The sequence below is a fragment of the Panthera uncia genome, chromosome A2, assembly GCF_023721935.1.
Source record: "Panthera uncia isolate 11264 chromosome A2, Puncia_PCG_1.0, whole genome shotgun sequence".
Classification (NCBI taxonomy): domain Eukaryota; kingdom Metazoa; phylum Chordata; class Mammalia; order Carnivora; family Felidae; genus Panthera; species Panthera uncia.
In genome coordinates this window covers 125,525,909-125,546,948 of record NC_064816.1, presented here as the reverse complement: position 1 = coordinate 125,546,948, position 21,040 = coordinate 125,525,909, and the positions used below count along the sequence as shown (strand labels likewise).

Here is a 21,040-nt window from a genome sequence, read left to right as displayed (position 1 = left end):
TTAACTCAGCGGAATACATTAAGTGTCTACTATGTACTCAGCCCTGGGAATAAGATATGACCCCTGAGTTGGATACATGAAGATTGAAGTTTCTTTTATACAGCCAACTGAGAAGGCTGGTAGACTACTGAAAATAATGCTCTCAGCAAAATTCAGAACTAGAGAAGACATTTGGGGAGATATTGACATAAAGATGAATCTCTGGAAGTTGATAAAATTGGCTTGTATTAGGCACATCCAGGGGGAAAAAATCAAACATTTGACGTCAGTACTAGAAGGAATAGGAGCCAGGAAAAGAGATTAGAGGGCAGCCAGAATGGCAGGAGCTGTCCCAGAGAATACAGTGTCATGGCTTTATCTGCTGTCATGCTTCCTGTCTCTGTCATCTCAGGATACAGAATGAAGGTGAAGTTCTTCAGGAAACTGGCTGATCTTTACTTCCACACTTGTCATTTACCCTGTTTCTTGAACATTCTTTCTTTCAAGTCTACGTTTGCCTGCTTCTCCTTCCTCCTCTTGTCCAGCCCCGAACACCTTCACATTCAGGATAACAGTTGAATTCTCCAGGTGTCTAGCCATAGGCCAGAGATACCATATGTCTTCCCCATATGCCAGGTATGATGGTGGTAAGAGCCACAGTAATATAGGGTTTGATTTTGATAAGATGTGCCTAATATGGCTTCTGCTGCAGTCTACATTTATAGATGTGGAGGTGTTAAAATGATGTGTTAAAAACTTGTGAAGTAACAAATAGTATAATATGGCATATTATATTTTACATAAGTACAGAAGAAGCTTTTCCATTTTGAAGACTAATTGAGATTCCTGAAATAGCTCTCTTTAGAATTTAGCATATTTAGTTTGATATCTGTGAGTAGAATCACATATCTTTTTGTCTGGATGTCCGGAAGCCACAGATTTAAATGGGAACTATTTGTCATGTATCTGGCCTTATTACCAAAGATCTACATGCTGGGTACATGCAGAGGGCTATGAAATAGTCCAGGGAGCCATCTGGGAAGAGGTCCAGGCTGCTGACATCATCATCATGCAGCATCATCATTTGGTCATCATGTCTGCCCTGTGTGCACAGGGATATTTTGCCTTGAATTAGAATATTTAGTGGCAGAAATTCAAACCAAAGATAAATTTGACATTTTGTTCCTTATGCACACAGGCTCTGCTTGAGCTTCCTGAAAATCGTGACCACAATGTGACTTTTTTAAAGTAAATACTGTCTCTCTCTACTTCACCTAAAAATCTACACTCCGTTTATGAAGACTTCATGGTCACACAAATGGGTAACAGACTTAGAAGTATAGATTCTGCTTTTGAGTAAACACACAATGTTCAATATTTTTATCTGGTGCTAATCAAACAGGAGCACAGTTACTTTGAGATGAGCTCTGTATAATACATTTAAACAGAAGATACTCCAAAAGCAAATCCAAGGAAAAGGCCATCAGCCTTTGCTAAATGCGATGACATCATGCCCTTGCCACCCAAGTCAGATCTAATTTGTAGAGAGGGCTCCAGGGTCTGGTAGAACTCCTGCAGAGTTGAAACAGACACTGCTCTTTGCCATTCTGCTTCCCTGTCTTCTCTCCATTCAACTACCCTAGCCATTTCCCGTTCAAATTATGAAGCCATATGAGATTTTCCTTGCCTTATGAGTGCAATGTGTTCCAGAAATAAGCCTTCAACTCTTCCTGCTTTATCCATACAGGTATTAGCCACGTAATATTGGTAGAAAACTAAATTTCTGAAAGATGTTAAGGATATTTAAAATATGTTGAAGAACGTACACTGGAAAGAAAACGTTATCACTTTGCTAACTGTGTAGAAGCAAGTTGGAGGAGCTAGGTCTACATCTCTCAGGTTGACCACCTTTCTTCCATGGTGCTACCTTCCTTAGGTGGTTTGATCAGGGCTCCTCAAAGAGGCATTTTGACCCAAACTCCCACTTTTACTACCCACTATGTGCTTCATACATGCCAAATTGATAGTAACTAGCCGAGAAGTCACACTGCCCTACCCTCGAACTCAAAATATGCATTCTTTTATGTGCCGATCCTTTCTTCCTGTGTGTTCAAGTAAGTTAAATGCCTTTAACTTTCATCTACAAACTATATTGTCCCAAACCATGTAGCTTCCCTGCTTTATGTGAAGTCCTACCAAAAGCTATGACCAGACTCTTGGTGATTAGTATGGTCTCGTGTGGTTTATTTCCACCTGAATGTCTAATATTAGGTAACACAGTAACTGCATCCAGGCTAAATTTCACAAGGATAAGACATGTGACTCTCTAGCTTGTGTGCAAAGCTGTATTGTGCCCACTGTTAAGTTCTTGGTAGATGTTTCTGATGAGAACAACTGCTCAATTTGAGAAAGAAGGAACATAAGGGAGATGAAAATTAAGTACCAAAAATACAGGACACTTTGAGACAAGCTTCTTTCCACCCCCTTCCCATACACATTGCAAAATACAGTACAAAAATAAAGTCACAGTTTTATACATTTTCAAAGAGATAAATCTTATAACAGACTTGCTGCTGAGGAAAGTAAAACCTTCTGGCCTACGAGTTGAAATTTCAGGTCCTTAATTTATTTATTTTGTGTACATGGTGGCTTCAAACCTAGGATACATTTTCTTTTGTGCTTTTTCTCATCAAACCCTGAATTATTTAGTTGACTATTACTATTAGCTAATTTAGCTTTCATATGAGATCTATGTAGTGAATAGGTGATTTATGGAATCAAAGATTCTTAGGGGAGGTCATTCATTTCCTGACCCATCCATTTAGCAAATCTTTTTTGTTGCCTACAGTATAAAATAAATTCCATAAAAATAGAACACAGTTATTTGAAGATGTTTATGAAAGGAACTTTGTACTGGGATTGGAGAGCTCTTTCATTAGGAAGTCAAACTTGAGCTGAAAGCTAAAGCAGGAGTTAACAGGTAGACAGCAAAGGAAGAATGTTCTTACCAGCAGGAAGAGCATATACAAAGGCCCTGTGGTCAGGATGAATGTGGCACATTTAAATGCACCAAAGGACTGTTACTATGGCTGAAACATGAGGAGAGAAGGAACCAGTAAAGATGAGGTGGGAAGATGAAGACAGGGCCCAAATATTAGGGAGTAGAGAAACATGAAAGAAACCGAGAAGAACCAGTTAGTAGCTTAATACAGCAGTGCAGGTAAGAGATGCTGATGGCTTGAACAGGTAGATAGCAGTGAAGGTAGTAACAAGAACAATTTTGAAGATAGAGATGACATAACTTACAGGTGACTGAATATGGGTGGAAGAGAAAAAATGGAAGATGCCCTTTAGAATTTTGGCTTGAACAAAAGGATGAATGGTGGTGCCATTCACTTTGGTGGGAAATACTGAGAGGAACAGCTTTGGTGGGAAATACTGAGAGGAACAGCTTTGGTGGGGGGGAGGTGAAGAATCTTACGTTAAACAAGTTTGAGATGCTCTTAGGTATCCAAGTGGAAACATAGAAGAGGAAGCTACCCATGCTTATATGGAGCTGAGGGAAGGGGTTAGGGCTGATGATGTGCATTTGAGGGTCACCAGCATATGGATGGTATTTGAAGCCATGGAACTGAATGAGAGCACCCAGAAAGGAGTGTAGACTGAAAGGGGGAAGAGTACTTAGAACAGAGCTGTAGAGGATACTGCTATTAAAGGTCAGGGTATGGAGAAGCATCCAGCAAAAGAGACTGAAAAGGAGCAGCCTGTGATTTAAAATGAGAACCAGCAGACTACAGTGTCCTGTGAAGTAAGTATTTCATGAAGGACGGAATACCAAGAGCTGCTGGGAGGTTGAAGATGATGAAGACTGGCAGTTGACCCGGGATTTGGCAGTGCAGTGTAGAGATTGATGACCTTGACATGTGCTGTTGCAGTGGACTGATAGAGAAAGCTTTATCAGAGTGAATTCAAGAACAGGTAGGAATTGAGAAAGTGAAAACAGTAAATATAAGCCGCTCTCTAGAAGTTTTGCTGTGAAAGGGAGCAGAGAAATGGGACTATATCTGGAAGGAATTAGGAGACTAGGACCCTTTTTAAAACATGGAATTATATAGTATTTTGGCTTATAGATAGGGCTGACCCAGCAAAGACAGAAATACTGATGATACTAAAGAAAACAGGAATAAGTGAAGGAACAACTTGGGTAGGCAAGTGGGGATATCGAGAACTGCCTGTTCCCTCTCCACAGTCAGCTTGCACTGGAAATGACACCAGCCATGTAGGCAGTGCTTTTTGTGGTAAGACTTTCTCAACAAAAGAAGCTCTGATCTCATGCACACAAAGAAATCCTGACCTTAGCTAGGAGCATTGGCATAGTAACAGGAGGGAAGACAGGGTATGTGATAGTGATGATGAAAAAGTTGGATGGTAGGGCAGCTGATCTGTTAAGCACCCGCCAACACCACTACCACTGCTTTTCGTTCGTACTGGTGATGTTTTCCTTGTAGAGTTATAATCCTTAAACAATTTTCCTGTCCAGGGGCGAGAGAAGATACTGATTTTTGCCAAAACTATCTATTAGTAAGATGAATGTGCCACACTCAAATAGTTATGGCAAATATTTACACAAGAACTTCCCACATGGTCCCTATCCTGGTGAGTTGGGAGGAGCTGGCAGGAAGAATGAATACATGAAAGGAAAGGTTTCCTTAAGATCTGAGCCTAACAGGCCAAAACTGAGGCTGCTGACATGTGAGTGACTTTCTGCCACTGCTGCTCAGTGGAGAAGGTCAAGGGAGTTGTTAAAATCCCTCCCTTTCAATCCTTGTTCCATTCTTCCTCACCCACACTGCATGCTTCCTTGACTAAAAGCAAAAGCACTTGGCTTCCTGCTTCCTTGTTTTGGCTTATGTTGTGCCCTCCACTTGGAGTGTCTTTGCTTCTATTCTTTAAAATATCTTTCAAAGGGGTGTAAGATGTTTTACAAGCTTCTCATTTTAGAATTACCTACTACAGCAACCAAGGATAACAAAGCATAGGTTTAAATATAGTTGTGAGGCTACAATAGAACTTATTGTGGACTAGACCCTTGGTGAAACAGTGGTTAACAAGGCCAAATTCCCTAAACATCACTGCTCTCCAAGTCCAACCCGTCTGTCTTGTCTTCTCTCTGCAACACAGTCCCCAAAATGAAACAGGGTAATCAGGTGCATGAGAATCATCTGGCTGGGCCCCACCTTGAACTCACCAGGCCATGGATGGTGGTAAGGCCCTGAAGTCTTATGAATACTTGAGGTGATTATCATGCGCTCTGAAGTTTGAGAATCACTAGCTTGGATCAGTCCCCTTCATGGCCTTCCAGGATTTTCATCTGCCCCAAGTGTCTTTGTGTTGATCCCTTCTGCCCCCATTAACACACCAGATTGTAGGGAAGCTGTCCTCCATGAATAGATTTCCTGAGGTTTTCTGTGTGTAAACATTAGTGTTGTTGATACCTAGTTTATCCACAAAGGGGCTTCTCCCAGTCCACCTATCATTTGTGGAGGTGGGCTTTTGCTTGAGCACATTATCATCTTGGAGTAGTTTTCAAACTGACAAATTATGAGAAATGGGATTTCTATAGCAAGGAGAGAGCGTTACGTAAAAAATACTTTCTAAATGCTAGAATCAGGTGGCAACTGAAAATCTTGAAGCCATAACTTTGACTTCCTGTGCACTATTTCCTCTTTTATGTGTAAATTTTATTGTGCTGTGCCCACAGATTACAGCTGTCAGAAATGATCCTTGTGGCTGCGTTTTTGTGGCAGATATCAGTAATTTGACCATTTGTAGTAACAGATTGCAAACCTTTCTTGGCTATTGAATTGGAGTGCTGAGATTTGAAATGTCCTTAATATTCAGAAACTGAGTCATGAGTAAAAGAATAAAACCAAAGGAGCCACATGATTTTGGATAAATTGGAACAAGTAAAGAAAGATCCCTAAACACCACAGGTATCAACTGTAATGAAGGAGCAATAATGCATAAATGCCTTCAGCTGGCTTGGGGACCTGTGTGCCAGGATACTGACTCAGTGCTGAGTTACCATAAAAAGCTCTCAGAGCTGCCTCTGTGTCTTGGGCTGAATGTTATAAGCATAAATGAAAGGCATTTGAAGTAGACTCATTTTAGGTCTTTCTAGCCCAGAGGAGTCTTACTTTTGGAGATCTTACTCTCAGCATATCAAATATATTAAATAGATCCACAAACCACATTTTACTGAAGAAAAAAACAATTTTTACATTTTGCTTTTTAAACTACTAGCCTACGAGTAAATTATTTAACTCCAATTGGTTGTGATTTGTCAGCATTTCTGTGCAGTTGGGAATTCTTGTGAAGATTTTAAAAGTAACCTATACTTTTTTTTAATACAGTAGAAGTTACTGAAATGTGAAATTGAACATTTAATGAAATCAGTAATGTTGCATTCTCTGGAAGTGTAATTAACCTTTTTTAGTTTTTATTTTGCAGTTTAAAATTTTGATCCCATTCTATTTTTTCAGGTCTCAGTATTTTCCAAAGCTCTTCAATAGCATTCCGTTTTCTGATAATTAAGCTTTAGTTTCATAAAATAAGTTTTGGATAGACTACTTTCTTTGGACATTTTAATGATTTCTTCAGTTGTCATCATTACTTTTGCTAGTGGCTACTGAAAATTGCCACTTTATGCTATTTTCAGGTGATTTCTGTCTTTAATAGGAAATTCACTGATGATACCCTGCTGTTTTGGGGGTTGAAGACACCATAGGACTTTGCAATTTCATAGGCTTTGCTTATACTTAACTTTCCTAGTAAGGTTTGTTGAAAGATGTAATTGACATATGTGAAATGAACATGCATGTACCACAGTGCTTGCTCATGGTAGAGCAGGTACCCGAGGCATGGTGGTTTTCTGCTCTTTCCCTTTCTTTACCCTGAGCTTCACATTCAGTCATCCAACCCCTTAGTCTCATTAATACTCTCCTGTCCCAGGAGAAGGCTCTAATAGTTTTCCAGCACATAACAGTAATGAGCCTTTATGTCCCTCAAAGACTGCAAATACTCTTCTGGTTAGTAAATATCCTTCTAATCTATGTTTCACCAATAGGATAATCAAGGTGTGAAGTTGATGGGGTGTTGTTTCATTTTATTTGGGGTCATACAGCTCTACTCTTCGATTCCAAATCCTGTGGTGAGAACTGGAGTCCGATCACATCACAAACTCCCATCAGGCATGCATCTCAGCAAAGGCCAAGGAGGTTTCCGAATGTCAACCATGTATATATACCATTTGTGTATGGTATTTTAGGGAGTGGCCTATCTCGTTTCAGCATAATTCTGTATGTAATATGAAATCAACTGGATATGTATTCAGTTTTGGATGTCAACTACTATAGCTGTAAAAAGGAGCAGGTTTTGAACAAATTGCAAAAGTCTAGAGTTAACCAAGAATGCTCACCAAACCCTTCCCTTTTACTCTCCCCAGCAAGCTACACGTGACTGCATGTGACTCCTTGTCAGGCCTCCCCTACTTTCTATAGCCCTGAGATGCCCCATTCTCTGAATTGCTCTAACAGCCCCTGGTAGTTTCATACAGCATAGTGCTGGGTTATAGACAATTTCACAGTCTGTAATTGTTTCTTTAGTGGCATTCTGTCACCAAGAGAGAGGGAGTCTGCCTTCAGGAGCTCTTGCATGCCCCCTAATACCTGGAACAGGGGAAACAGAGAGAAAACCTATAATAAATATTCAATATATTCTTTCATTTTATCTATTCCTTCTTTAGGCTCCATTTCTTTTTCTGCATTTTTTTAAAGTGTGGCTTTCTCCCATGTTCATCAAACATGGAATATTATATTTGAAGTAATCATTTTGCTTTCTTCAGAAATTAATAATACCATAAAACATCAGGAGATTAATGTATTTCTGCCTGAGTTGTATGAATTCATAGATCTTTATATCATTTTACAAAGAACTTAAGTGATTGATTTTTTTTTCTTTTTTTACCTGGTGTCCCTTTTCTCTGTTTCAAATATGAATTATCTAATATTGTCCCACATTGGGGGCGCCTGGCTGGCTCAGTCAGTAGACCAGGGGACTCTTGATCTCGAGGTCATAATTTCAAGTTCCATGTTGGACGTAGAGATTACTTTTTAAAAAATTAAATTAAGGGGCCCCTGGGTGGTTCTGCCGGTTAAGGGTCCGACTTTGACTCAGGTCATGATCTCTCGGTTCATGAGTTCAAGCTCCGCATTGGGCTCCGTGCTGACAGCTCGGAGCCTGAAACCTGCTTCACATTCTGTGACTCCCTATCTTTCTGCCCCTCCGCCATTTGCTGTCTCTCTCTAAAAAATAAATAAACATTAAAAAAAATTAAATTAAAAAAAAAGGTACATGGTATTCAAATAATATTGTTCCACACGCTTTCTATAGGGTTTCTTTTATCTTAATTGCTTTTTTCTTATCTAATAAATGATTTTCACTAATGCAAAGTTTTGACCTTAAAATGTTCTTTTTTTTTTTTTATCACTAGTGTTATTATTACAACAGTTCTATACCTGTCTGATGCACTTCGTAAGAATTTCTTAAATGAAAACTTTGATTATAAGGTAAGTATCAATCTGGATGACTATCCTGCCTGAGCTGAAATCTATTACCTTGTACTTGAGGAAATTATCTAATGTATTTTCTTGCTCTTAACAATAGGAAAATAAATTTATTCCACCTCCCCTATACCCTAAATTTATCTTGGGCCATTGTAGTTTTCATTATGAATAATATTCGAAGAGTTTTCATTATATTTGTCAACAAGTTAGGGCTTTTATCCTGCTTGTCAACCTACTGGAAATCATAGTGCTTAAGAGGAGGTCGTTCCGTGTTGTTACTATAAATTTTCATTCGTCTTTCCTGTATGGTCCTTATGTGTGACAAAGGGGACTTAGAACATACGTTTTTAAGACATTTTTTAAAATAGACCTTATATGAAGAAAATGTTTACAAAGTCAACACTTCAGTTCCTTTACTTCTCCATCTTCACATTTTTTTAGAATGAATTAAAAAATACATTGAAAGATAGGTAAAATTCTTTAAGGCAGAACTGTCTATACATCTATAATTTGTTATGCCTAACAATTCATGATACATTATTTTTTAAATGGGAAATGATAAATGGTAAACCAAGATGGGCAGTGGCTATTTTGGCTTCCCTTCTTAATGATATTTTATATTTTTGGCATCTTTATTTCTTATTCTTTCTAATTAACATTTTTCATATTAAACATTTAAGAAAAGGTCCACATTTGGATAATTACAAGGTGTTTTAAAAACCGCAAATGCAGTAAAGACCTTTGGAATTGAAAGGTTGCCTAATATATCTTTATATCATATCATACAATAATAAATAGATCAAAATATCATGATCACAGCTCTACTTTTTTTTATGTTTGGTTATTTTTGAGAGAGAGAGAGACAGAGACAGAGACAGAGAGAGAGACAGAACATGAGTGGGGGAGAGGCAGAGAGAGAGGGAGACACAGGGTCTGAAGCAGGTTCGAGGCTCCAAGCTGTTAGCACAGAGCCTGATGCAGGGCTTGAGCTCACGAATTGTGAGATCATGACCTGAGCCAAGGTCAGACAATCAGCCAACTGAGCCACCCAGGTGCCCACAACACTCCTTTTTAATACTCAAGTTGTTTCTGCTATTTTATTCTTATAAATTTATCTATGTACCTTCTTAAAAAATCAAACTTGGTGTATGTCTCTAGTTTTGTTTTTTGTTTTTTGTTTTTGGATAAACATCTGTAAGTGGAATTGTTGAGTTAAAGGTTGTACCAGTTATATTTGATTGCTTACATGTATGCCAACCTGGAATTATCGACTAAATTAATATTTTGTGAAGCATCTGTTCTTGAGTTTTGTTCATTATTTTGCTTAGTTTTATCATATTCTTTTTTGTTTGTAAGAGCTCTTTATATATAAAAGATATTTATAGTGTTTCTCCTACTTATTTCTAATTGTACTTGGTGTCAGTGGAGAAGTAGTGTCCTTTCATTATGTCATGTGTTTGGGTTAAGTTTATTTTGGGGAATTTTATTCTGATCTCATTCTGATGCTGTTTTTAATGTAAGAAAACTTAGACAAAGATTTGTCTGGGCAGGGAATTTTTATATACTGTCTGAATTTAAAGTTGTTAGCATATCCAGAGAAGTGTACGCCTTTTTATTTTTTTTTAATTCTCCATTAAAAGGAGTTCCAAAAATGAATTCTTACAGGAATAAAGTAACCCAACTTATACCGCAGCTTCCGTGGAGATACTCAGACATATTATAAGAGAAACGAAACACCTACCATTTAACATATACCAGAGAGCTTATGAAACCTAGGATATGGCATTGGCACAGTGTATAGATAGTGTTTATTTGCTTTACTTCTTTGTTCCAGCAAATTTCAAGCATATATACAAGTAGAGAGAGTAGTGTAATGAACCCCCATATACCCATATCCAGCTTCAACTATTATCAACACAGGGTCAATCTGATTTCAACTATGCCCACATTCCTTACCACTGTTGAAGCAAAGCAAAGATATAATGTCGCTTAACCTGTACATACTTTTGTAACACTATAGTATTTAAATATTTTGTTCTCATTCTAGATTTGGGATTCCTACTTTTACCTCGCAGTCATTTTTATAAACCAATTGTGTCTACAGTTAGAGATGTTCACACCTTCCAAAAAGAAAAAGGTGTTAGAAAAGTAAGTAGTAGTGTATCACTGGGTGCATTTATGAGGCAAATCAAATGTTGTGCCTTTAAAAGGGTGTTTGGTTCAAGTGATTCTTAAATCATGTCCATAACTGGAAACAACAATGGAGAGGCAATAAACAAGAGGGCAAGAATCAGTCTTTTCTGGAAATTTTGAACTTACTTACTGTCCTCAGTCTTTCAGGAATCAGTGTACTATAGAAGTAAATACTAGGTATTTATCCAAAGGATACAAAAATGCTGATTTGAGGGGGCACATGCACCCCAATGTTTATTGCAGTGCTATCAACAATAGCCAAAGTATGGAAAGAGCCCAAATCTCCATCGACTGATAAATGGGTAAAGAAGGTGTGGTATATATATATAATGGAATTTTACTCCACAATCAAGAAGAATTAGATCTTGCTATTTGTAACAACATGGATGGAACTACAGTGTATTGTTCTAAGGGAAAGAAGTCAGTCAGAGAAAGACAGATATCATATGATTTCACTCGTGTGGAATTTAAGATACAAAACAGATGAACATAAGGGAAGGGAAGCAAAAATAATATAAAAACAGAGAGGGAGACAGACCATAAAAGACTCTTAAATACAGAGAATAAACGGAGGGTTGCTGGTGGGGTGTTGGGGGGGTGGGGGTATGGGCAAGTGAAAGAGGGGCGTTAAGGAGGACACTTGTTGGGATGAACACTGGGTGTTATATATAAGTGATGAGTCACTAAATTCTGTTTCTGAAATCATTAGTAGACAATAGGTTAACCAACTTGGATTTAAATTAAAAAAAAAAAAGGGTAGGTTAAAGAAATGTCTAAAAATATAGGTGAAATCAAGAAAAATGTTTGTTGAAAATAATGACATTTACCTTACATATTTATTAAAAGAGTGATAAAGTGGGGAATAAATAAAAATTAAAAAAAGAATCAAATAAATTAAGGGACAGATCTTTTTTATTAAAGGATTTATACAAGAATTTACATTAGAAGCATTACGACACCTACATTAAACATCTTTAATTAAAAACATAGTGTCTTTGGGGCGCCTGGGTGGCTCAGTCAGTTAAGTGTCTGACTCTTAACTTCGGCTCAGGTCATGATCTCACATTTTGTGGGTTTGAACCCTGTGTGAGGCTCTGTACTGGCAGTGTGGAACCTACTTGGGATTCTCTCTCTCTGCCCCTCACCTGCTCAAATACCCTGTCTCTCTTTCTTTCTCTCAAAATAAATAAACTTTAAAACAAACAAAAAACATTGTGTCTTTTATTTTTATTTTTTTGAGATTTTATTTTTTAAGTAATCTCCATACTCAACATGGGGCTTGAACTCACAACACCGAGATCAAGAGTCACATGCTCCACCAGCTGAGCCAGCCAGCCACCCCCCAACATAGTGTCTTTTAATTCACATTGATAGTTTATATCTTAAAGAGACACAAATACCTTTTGTTCTGAAGGCTTTGTATCAGGTTTGCTTTTTGTTTTATTTCAGGTATGGTGACATGCGCGTCACAATGGGTTGTGAAATTTTCAGTATGTGGCAAAACCTAGGTAAGTAATGGAAAGAGAAGCCACCTCCATTGTAGTTGATCACTGTACTTTTTAAGTGTGCAAATGAAGGACAATTTACCAATGACGGCATTTGAAACCAAGTGTCTATATCAATAGTTATCATAGAAAGTAATTGATATTTTGGAATTGAATATGGTTATAACTAATTTTTTAAATTGGTACCTGTCTGAAAATCAACTTACCTTTGTGTGTTTCATTATTCATGAACAATAAATTTTATAATCTACCAATGCTCCAATAATACATTTTTAGCAATGAGCTAATCTTTCACAATTTGGGATTGTAACAACTCAAAGTTTCTAGAACTCTGAATTGAGGCTATGAATCATAACAAATTTAGAATTAACTTGATGAAGCATTGGCTTGTGCACCAGTACTCTTAAAAACTTGACAGCATGGATCTATATCATAAAGAGTATAGCCAAAGGATTTTAAAGCATCTGCAGTTGCTAAGATACTATTAGATTCCATTTTGTTAATGACACAGCAGATAGAGCGTATTACTATAGTAAATTGTTGACCCTGACCTGGTTGCATGGAAAAGAATAATATTTGGAAAATAAATTGTTTTACAATCTCATTGGCATATGGTTTCTTTATAGAGATCCAACTTATTTAATTTTGTATGCTAATTGTGCAAGTTTATAGTATTCATTTACTATTACTGCACTGTAAATTTCTCCTTGCAATTCATTAAAGTGATGGGCTTATTTGAATTGAATATGTAATGATCTAAAAGTATCTTTTCTCTTGGGCTCATCCAAGCACAACTTGGAAATGGCAGGATTTGTTTTCTGTAAATGAAAATAGAACCATTATCATTTTACTTCATGTGACAGAATGATTTTTGACCAGAATCTGTATATATACATAGTGATATTCATAGCAATTTGAGGAAGCCTTGTTACATATAATTGAGCCCCCTGTTCAGTGCTTGCTGGTAATTTCAGCAAATAAGTGAGTTAGCATCTTGAAAGCAATCTCCACCTGTCTAAGGCCAGCTAGAAGAAGTCTATGATGTATCTTTAGATTCAGCTCAAAAATAGCATCAGTTTGTCTTAGTTGATGAGTACCCCTCTCAGTCTTTATGTTTTGTTAATTCTTTGTGGTGTTTTTCAAAAGCAGATAAAGCCCTGTACTGCCCATATTACATTTGGCATTAATTTAACAAGATGTTTTCCAAAGAATGCTGCATTGGAATGCTGTTGTGGTTGATTAAATCCTTGTCAGAGCTCAAATGATAAAACCAGGACAGATTCGTTTGAGTTACCAGAATGTTAGAAAACATGGCAGATTTCCCTTTTAGATGAATATTAGCCTTGCTAATGGTTATGTGGTTGTTTCCACATAAATCTTTACTCAAGCCAGGATAGTTATGCACTTAGGGCCATGACCATGGGCTTGTTAAATAAAGCTGGTGCCTTTGGTCTCCCTAATGATCTCATGATATACTTGATAAACTTTTCCCAGCTATTTTGTCCTTAAAACAAAAATATTTCTACCTCTCTGGTTTTTGTGTTAAATTATTTCTTTGTTTCGCTCAAAAATCTAGACAATGTGGAAAATCTCTGGAACATATGGATCCCCCCAACACATGATCATGTCAGTAGTCTTTAGAACATCGGCACTCAAATGGACCTGGAGCCCCAGCAGCATCGCTGGGAGCTTGTGAGAGATGCAAATGACCTGGCTCCACCCCAGACCTACTGAAACAGAATCACTGGGAGTGGACACAACTGTGTTTTAATAGGTTCTCCAGATGATTCTTGACTAAGGATTGGAAAGCACTGCTTTAGATACTATCCCCTTTCTTTGTTTTCCCAGCCCTAAAGACTAGCTCTAGCTTAGTTCTAGCAGTCTGTTAGAAAAGGCTCATTATACTCAATACAAATTCCCAGCATGACATAGTTCAAATACAAGATGAGGGTAAATTTTCACCTCATTCCTTTGTTTTTGTATTATTTCCCTGGAGTTGTGTCCTGACTTTTCTAAGACTTCCAAAACATAAGGTGAATTTTAAAGGTCACTGCTATTGTACAACAACTAGACTTGGGAAATGTTTAGAAGTGTTAAAGCCTCTCTTGCGACATGAATTTTTACAAAATGATAAGAAAAATTAAGGATTCGGAGTGCTATTTTAACACCCCTTAGAGACCTTAATTCAGCTTGTTACTTAGGAATCTGAAAATATATTTATTACAATTTGGTTTATGGAAGATGTCACATTGAGTGTTTAGAATGCTAAAGATTTTATTCAGATAATTATAGATGTCCATTTCTTAATGGAACAGGCCAACAAATTCAATGTAACATAATTCATAAAGCCCTGGCTATGTGCAAGTTATTTGGAGAGATATAACAAAAATGGTCCATGTCTGTACAGAGCTTAGTTTTAAAATGTTACATTTTAAACCTTTTGTCCAGTTTCTGTGAGACAAGAAAAATCTTGATAAAAACCAATCACCATGTTTTAGTAAAGCAAGTAAGCTTTATGATTTTATAAATCAAGATCCTCAGTAATTTTTAGTAGATATAAAGAACGCTAACTTTTAGAAAGTAAATTGCAGAAAGGAAATAATACTCAGAGTAATTAATACATTTTTGGCCATTTGAAACTACCCAGTTAGTCTAATACAGAAACAAAATTTTACTGAACAATTTTTTTTATTATTATTATTATTTTAGACAGAGGGAGAGCTTGGGAGAGGGATGAAAAGAGACAATCTTAAGCAGGCTCCATGCTCAGCATGGAGCCTGATGAGGGGCTTGATCTCATGACCCTGGGATCATGACCTGAGCCCAAATCAAGAGTCACATGTTCAACCAGCTGAGCCACCCAGGCGCCCCTGAACAATATTTTTCAATCAGATTTTGTCATTAATATTTACCTGGAAGTGTGGAAACTCTTTCATACGCTAGGAACAAGTTGGTTCTTCCATTCTGTTGAGGACAAGGAATAAAGGGCACATGTAATTTTGTCTGCTTTTAAGCACAAAGCTGTACGATTTCCGAATCTGATCATTATATCCCTAGATTCACCTATGAACAATGGACCATATAGCGATTATAGGTTTAATTTTTTGAGGAAATGCCATACTGTATTCCACAGTGACTGTACTATTTTACATTCCCACTAACAGTACACATGAGTTCCATTGTCTCCACATCCTTGCCAACACTTGTTCCTTTCTCTCTTTTTCTCTCTGTCTTTTTGAGAACAGCCATCCTAAGGTGTGTGAGGTGGTATCTCTCTGTGGTTTTGATAAAATACTCTTGAAGAGTAAAGACCAAGTAGTGAAAAGTGAATACCTTTTCTTAAATGTGTTCATTTCCAAGTGGAAGGACTAAAAATGTTCTGTCAAGACAAGGGGAAAGAGAAGGGGGAAGGCATAAATCCCCGCCCCCTAATTTTATACATTAGCACTATACTTACAAGAATAGTCTACAAAGAAAGAAGCTAGTCTTGACTACTGTGTCCCACCTTTGGCATTCATCATGCTTCAAGGTTAAGTTTTTTCTTGCTATTTTTAGTTGAACTAACATTCTTACTAAATATAAAGTGGGCTCTTTTTTCCACATTTGCAAACACAGCGTCTTGTAACTGCTGTAGAAAAATCAATACTTCCCTAACAGGCTGTTCTGTGCCCATAAATATAAAACTCCAGCAGCCCAAGTAGCAGATGCCCTAAATACTTCAAAACAAGACCATGTGGCTGACAATTAGAGATGGGGAAAGTATACTAAATCTTCAGTTTAAAAAGAAATCATTTAAATAAAGTTTATTTTGCTGTTGTCATACATAGCTCAGAATTTTGCTTTGCTGATTGGGGAGGAATTAGGTTTACTATAGTGGAGAGCCTGTTCAGGTTTGCATAGGGTCTGTGTTCCCAGACTATGTTTTCAGCAAATAAGGCTACCTTCATGCATTCCTGTATAGTGATTTAAATGTAGGTGTGGCCTGTCTACTGCCAGTAGAAAATCAGGCTACAAAATAGACTGTATGGACTTAGTTGGATTGTGATTAAAAGAAACCAACTATAAATGACATGTTTTAGGACCATCAGAGAAAGTTTAATTTAGGCTGAGTTTTAGATTAAGGAATTATTGTTTGCCTTTGTTAGGTGTGGTAAAGGCATTGTAATTCTGTGTGTGTGTGTGTGTGTGTGTGTGTGTGTGTGTAAATAATAATGTCCTACCTTAAAGATGCTTACTGATTTGCATACAAGTAGAATGATATATCTCAGACTTGCTTTAAAGTACCCTAGAGGGGGGAAAATAGTTGCGGTGATAGACGAAACAGGATTGGCAAAAATGTAGATAATTGTATGGGGCACCTGGGTGGCTCAGTCGGTTAAACGTCCGACTTCAGCTCAGGGCATGATCTCACAGTTCATGGTTCGAACCCTGCGTCAGGCTCTGTGCTGATAGCTCAGAGTCTAAAGCCTGCTTCGGATTCTGTGTCTCCCTCTCTCTCTCTCTGCCACTCCCCCACTTATGCTCTGTCTCTCGCCATCTCTCAAATAAACATCAAAAACAAGTTTCTTTTACATGTAGGTAATTGTTGAAGCTAGATGATGTGTATGTGGGGATTTGCTTTACTGTTCTTTATAATTTTATGTATATTTAAGTTTTTTCATAGTAAAAAAATGTTTTATTGAAGTATAATTAACATAGAGTTATGTTAGCTTCAGGTATACAACATAGTGATTCAGCAATTCTGTACATTACTCAGTGCTCCCCAGGATAAATGTGGTCATCATCTGTCACCAAACAATGCATAGTAAAAAATTTTTCAAAGAAGAAAATCAGGTTGTAAAATGTCTATAAATAGAAGACTTTTTTTTTTTTTAAAGGAGATTCAAAAATACTCGGGCAAGCAGTGATAAATAAAGTAAGTGCATGCTAATGCTGTTCTTGATTAGAGAGGGCCAAAGGATGCCAGGCCCAGGAAAGATTAAAAAGGAAGATGATAATGTCGCAGCTCTGAATCTCATTTCACCAAGCCAGGGAGGACTATTCGGGCTGGCAGGGAATTCAGTTTTATTTTGTCTTTCTTGCCACTTCTATTACCCCTCCTCCACACATACCCAAAGGCTGTGCAAAGATTTGGTGTCTTACACAGTCTCAAAACCGTGGGGAAGCCCTCCTGGTTATTGGTTACATGATGCATATATGGTCCCTTCAGTCCATGGCTCTGTGAGGGCATAGCATCCATGGTAGACCTGGAACCTCTGAGGCCATCCCCTAGGGGCAGAGTCATGGAATGGTTGTAAGGCCTGCTAATCTCAGGATGGGCTGCAAGTCTCCTTCCCTGCTTCTCTTTCTTCCCCTCTTTTGCCAGAATATCTTGAATAAGCATTGAGTAGGTTAGGCTTTTCCAAATGACAGTATGATTTTTGAGTTCAGGTTGCTTCTGCTTTCTGCCCTGATAAAAATAACCGAGGAAAGCAATCCCAAAAGCTGGCAGCTAGTTCCCTGCTTGAAATGTGTGTATTGGGAGGATGGGGGAGATACAGGGAGAAGAACTAGGGATTGACACTTCTCTATATTCTGCCACAGTGAGCTTGTTCAGTCTTGAAAGGACTCATTCTTTTGGAGGAAAGTGTACAAGGTTAGATTAATAAGGAAGTTTCTTCTGATGAATAAGAAGGAGGTGTTCTTGCTTGAATGAGGAGAACTAAGGAGTCCCTTGGGAAAGATAAAATGGTACCTGGATCACAAAGAAAGGTAGGAGAGCAAAAGGAATTATAAGCCAAGTTTATTCTTCACACATAATGGGTATGAATAAGTAATTAAGAGATGGTGAGAAACAAATTACTTTTAATGAAACCTGAAAGAGAAAGGAAAAGACTGTGTGGTTTCAGTGTTGGAAAGGATAGGGACTTTCAGATAGGCTGGGGGGTGTGGCTTGTGTCCTGCTAATGTCCCTAGCATGGAGGAAAAGGGATGGGGAGCCACATGGTGAAGATTGCTGAACTGTTTCTAGGCACCTTCCAATCGCAAAATGCAGTGACTTTACAAATACCTGCTTGGGTTTGCCTGTCTTTGATCTCATCCATCATTTTTTCCCCCCAATCTCCAAATGTTTCCTTTCATTTTCTTTTAAAAACCCCTCTAAAGCCAATATAAATTTAAAGTCCATATTTGCACCCCGGATTTATATATATGCAAGCTCTTCGGCCACACTCATGCCTTCTAGTACAGAAAACAAAGTAGAGAAAATGACAATTAATGCAAAGGTATTTAACTCCAAAATGTGCAAGTAACTCTGGATGGTATGAATTTGTGTATATTTGACTCTTGCATAAAAAAAGACCAAAGGTAGAAAAGAATACGGGGAAACTATCTTCTTGCATGAAGCCAGCTCCCTTCTGCTTGGCTTCCTAACCTGTTCTATGGGTTTTAAATGATTGCTTTCAGTGTCACATGCTTCAGATGCTAAAAGTTAGTGCTTATTATCAAAATGCAACTCTGAGATTTAACATAGATGATTAGTGTAATGAACTGAAGTCAACATTCATTTGCTAGATGAAATCATCTGTGTCCACCCCACCCTCTACCTTCCTTTCCTCGGAAGTATCAGTACCATACCTTTGTGTACTTTGGTAATTATACCATTTTGAGTTCACTGTCGTTACACTGTAATCTTTTTAGAAAATTGTTACATTCTTTTTTTTTTTTTTAACTACCATTTAGTTTTTTGTTTAGGCTGTGTGTTTATTATGTTTAAAAACATAAGAAAAATTATATGATGCATGGACCACTTTTTTCATATATAAAAAGTGCCTATTATTTTAACCACCCAGAGATAATAACCTTTGTGGTTAACATTAGGGGATAAATCTTCTTGACTACTTACCATATATATATATATATATATACACACTATACTACTACATACACACACACACACACACACACACACACACACACACATGTTTTGTCTTTTTAATGGAGGAAGTACCCATCCATACTGTATTTTACCTTGCTTTTTCTTTTTTTAAATTTTTTTTAACGTTCATTTGTTTTTGTGAGAGAGACAGCGAGCGAGCAGGGAGGGGGCAGAGAGACAGAGAGAGAATCTGAAGCCGACTCCTGAGCCGTCAGCACAGAGCCTGATGCAGGGCTTGAACTCACGAGCCCTGAGATCATGACCCGAGCTGAAGTCGGACACTCAACCGATTGAGCCACCTAGGCACCCCATACCTTGCTTTTTCAGTTAATCGCATTGAGAAACTTGGCCTGTTATCCTTCCTAACCCTCATTTTTAGTGACTGCATAAAAAATTCAATGTGTGACTATATAATAGTATACATAACCAATTCCTGATGATTTAACTTTTGGTGTCATTTTAATTCATCATTTTTAATTTGTGGTGTAATTTTTAATGGTATCTTACAGCTTTTTTTAACTGTGAAAAAGTAAATCCCTAGTTTTTTAATATAAAATGATGGAGAAATATTAATCAACATATGGAAATTTACTGTTTATATATCTGCTTAGGGAAATATATTCTTGCCTGGAGAGAGACAACTCTAATTGCATGTACTCCTAGCAATCATTTTAAATAAATTGAATGATATAAATTTTCTGAAATCTTCTTAAGATTGATATACTGAAACTTGAATGTTTGATTCAATTTAGGAGAGCACAAGCTTCATTTTATCCCTGCCTTGATTGGCCCTTTCCTAGAAGTGACCTTGATACCACAGCCAGATCTCCGGAATGTCATGATTCCTATTTTTCATGACATGATGGACTGGGAGCAGAGACGGACCGGCAATTTTAAACAGGTAGGTGGACGCGCTTCTCATAACAGTTGAAAGAGTCTCAGTTCTGCTGGAACTTCTCTGAGCTACCAGATTCCACTCTGAGTTGGGAAATAAGTATCGAACAGGCTTTCAAGGGACCTAGATTCCAGCCTTGCCTGCCTTCTCCCGTTCATATGGCCTTGGTCACCTCTCCAGTTCGTGTTCCCCCGAGCCCCTGTGGAAGCCCTAAAATCCCTTTCAGCTGAAAAATTCTGCAACTTCCAAGTCTTTGTTAAAGAGCTGGCAGAGATTCTTTTTGTTCCCAGTTGGCCACAACACAGAGGAATTGGAAGGTTAACGATTCTTAAAATCATCGGCCTCTCAGTGGTTCACACATTGCATGTGGTGAATGGCTTAGTTTTGACCATTTGGTGCACAGAATGTTTTATTGCTTTTTGCTTGAAGCATTGAGAATTAATTTAAACAGGAAGGCAGTGGAAATTCTTGCAAAGGAGATTCTGAAGAGACGAGCCTATCATTTCTCGTTGACTAGGTTCTGCTAGGTCTGCTCCAGTTTTGGACAGAATAAATGTTTTTATTACAAAATCAGATCACGTAAGAAATCAGCTGACTTGCCATGCCAGGTTACTCAAGTTAGAGATGGTAGACTGTCCCGCACTAACTTGTACACGCTCACCCGTGTGAAGGATCTGGCGCCCCCCTTCACGCACTGACTTGTACACGCTCACCCGTGTGAAGGATCTGGCGCCCCCTTCACGCACTGACTTGTACACGCTCACCCGTGTAAAGGATCTGGCGCCCCCTTCACGCACTGACTTGTACACGCTCACCCGTGTGAAGGATTCGGCGCCCCCTTCACGCACTGACTTGTACACGCTCACCCGTGTGAAGGATCTGGAGCCCCCTTCACGCACTGACTTGTACACGCTCACCCGTGTGAAGG

At 38.0% G+C, this 21,040-nt stretch overlaps 1 protein-coding gene across 2 annotated transcripts in view; it reads left to right on the top strand.

Moving 5' to 3' along the window:
• The window catches only part of DOCK4 (dedicator of cytokinesis 4), a 430,038-nt gene that overhangs the window by 350,240 nt on the left and 58,758 nt on the right, over positions 1-21,040 (top strand). For both annotated transcript variants that reach the window (XM_049641704.1, XM_049641705.1), the window contains 4 exons: positions 8,531-8,606; positions 10,651-10,751; positions 12,246-12,304; positions 19,970-20,118. In XM_049641704.1, coding sequence (XP_049497661.1) covers positions 8,531-8,606; positions 10,651-10,751; positions 12,246-12,304; positions 19,970-20,118 — 385 coding nt within the window. The remainder of the gene's footprint in view (positions 1-8,530; positions 8,607-10,650; positions 10,752-12,245; positions 12,305-19,969; positions 20,119-21,040) is intronic.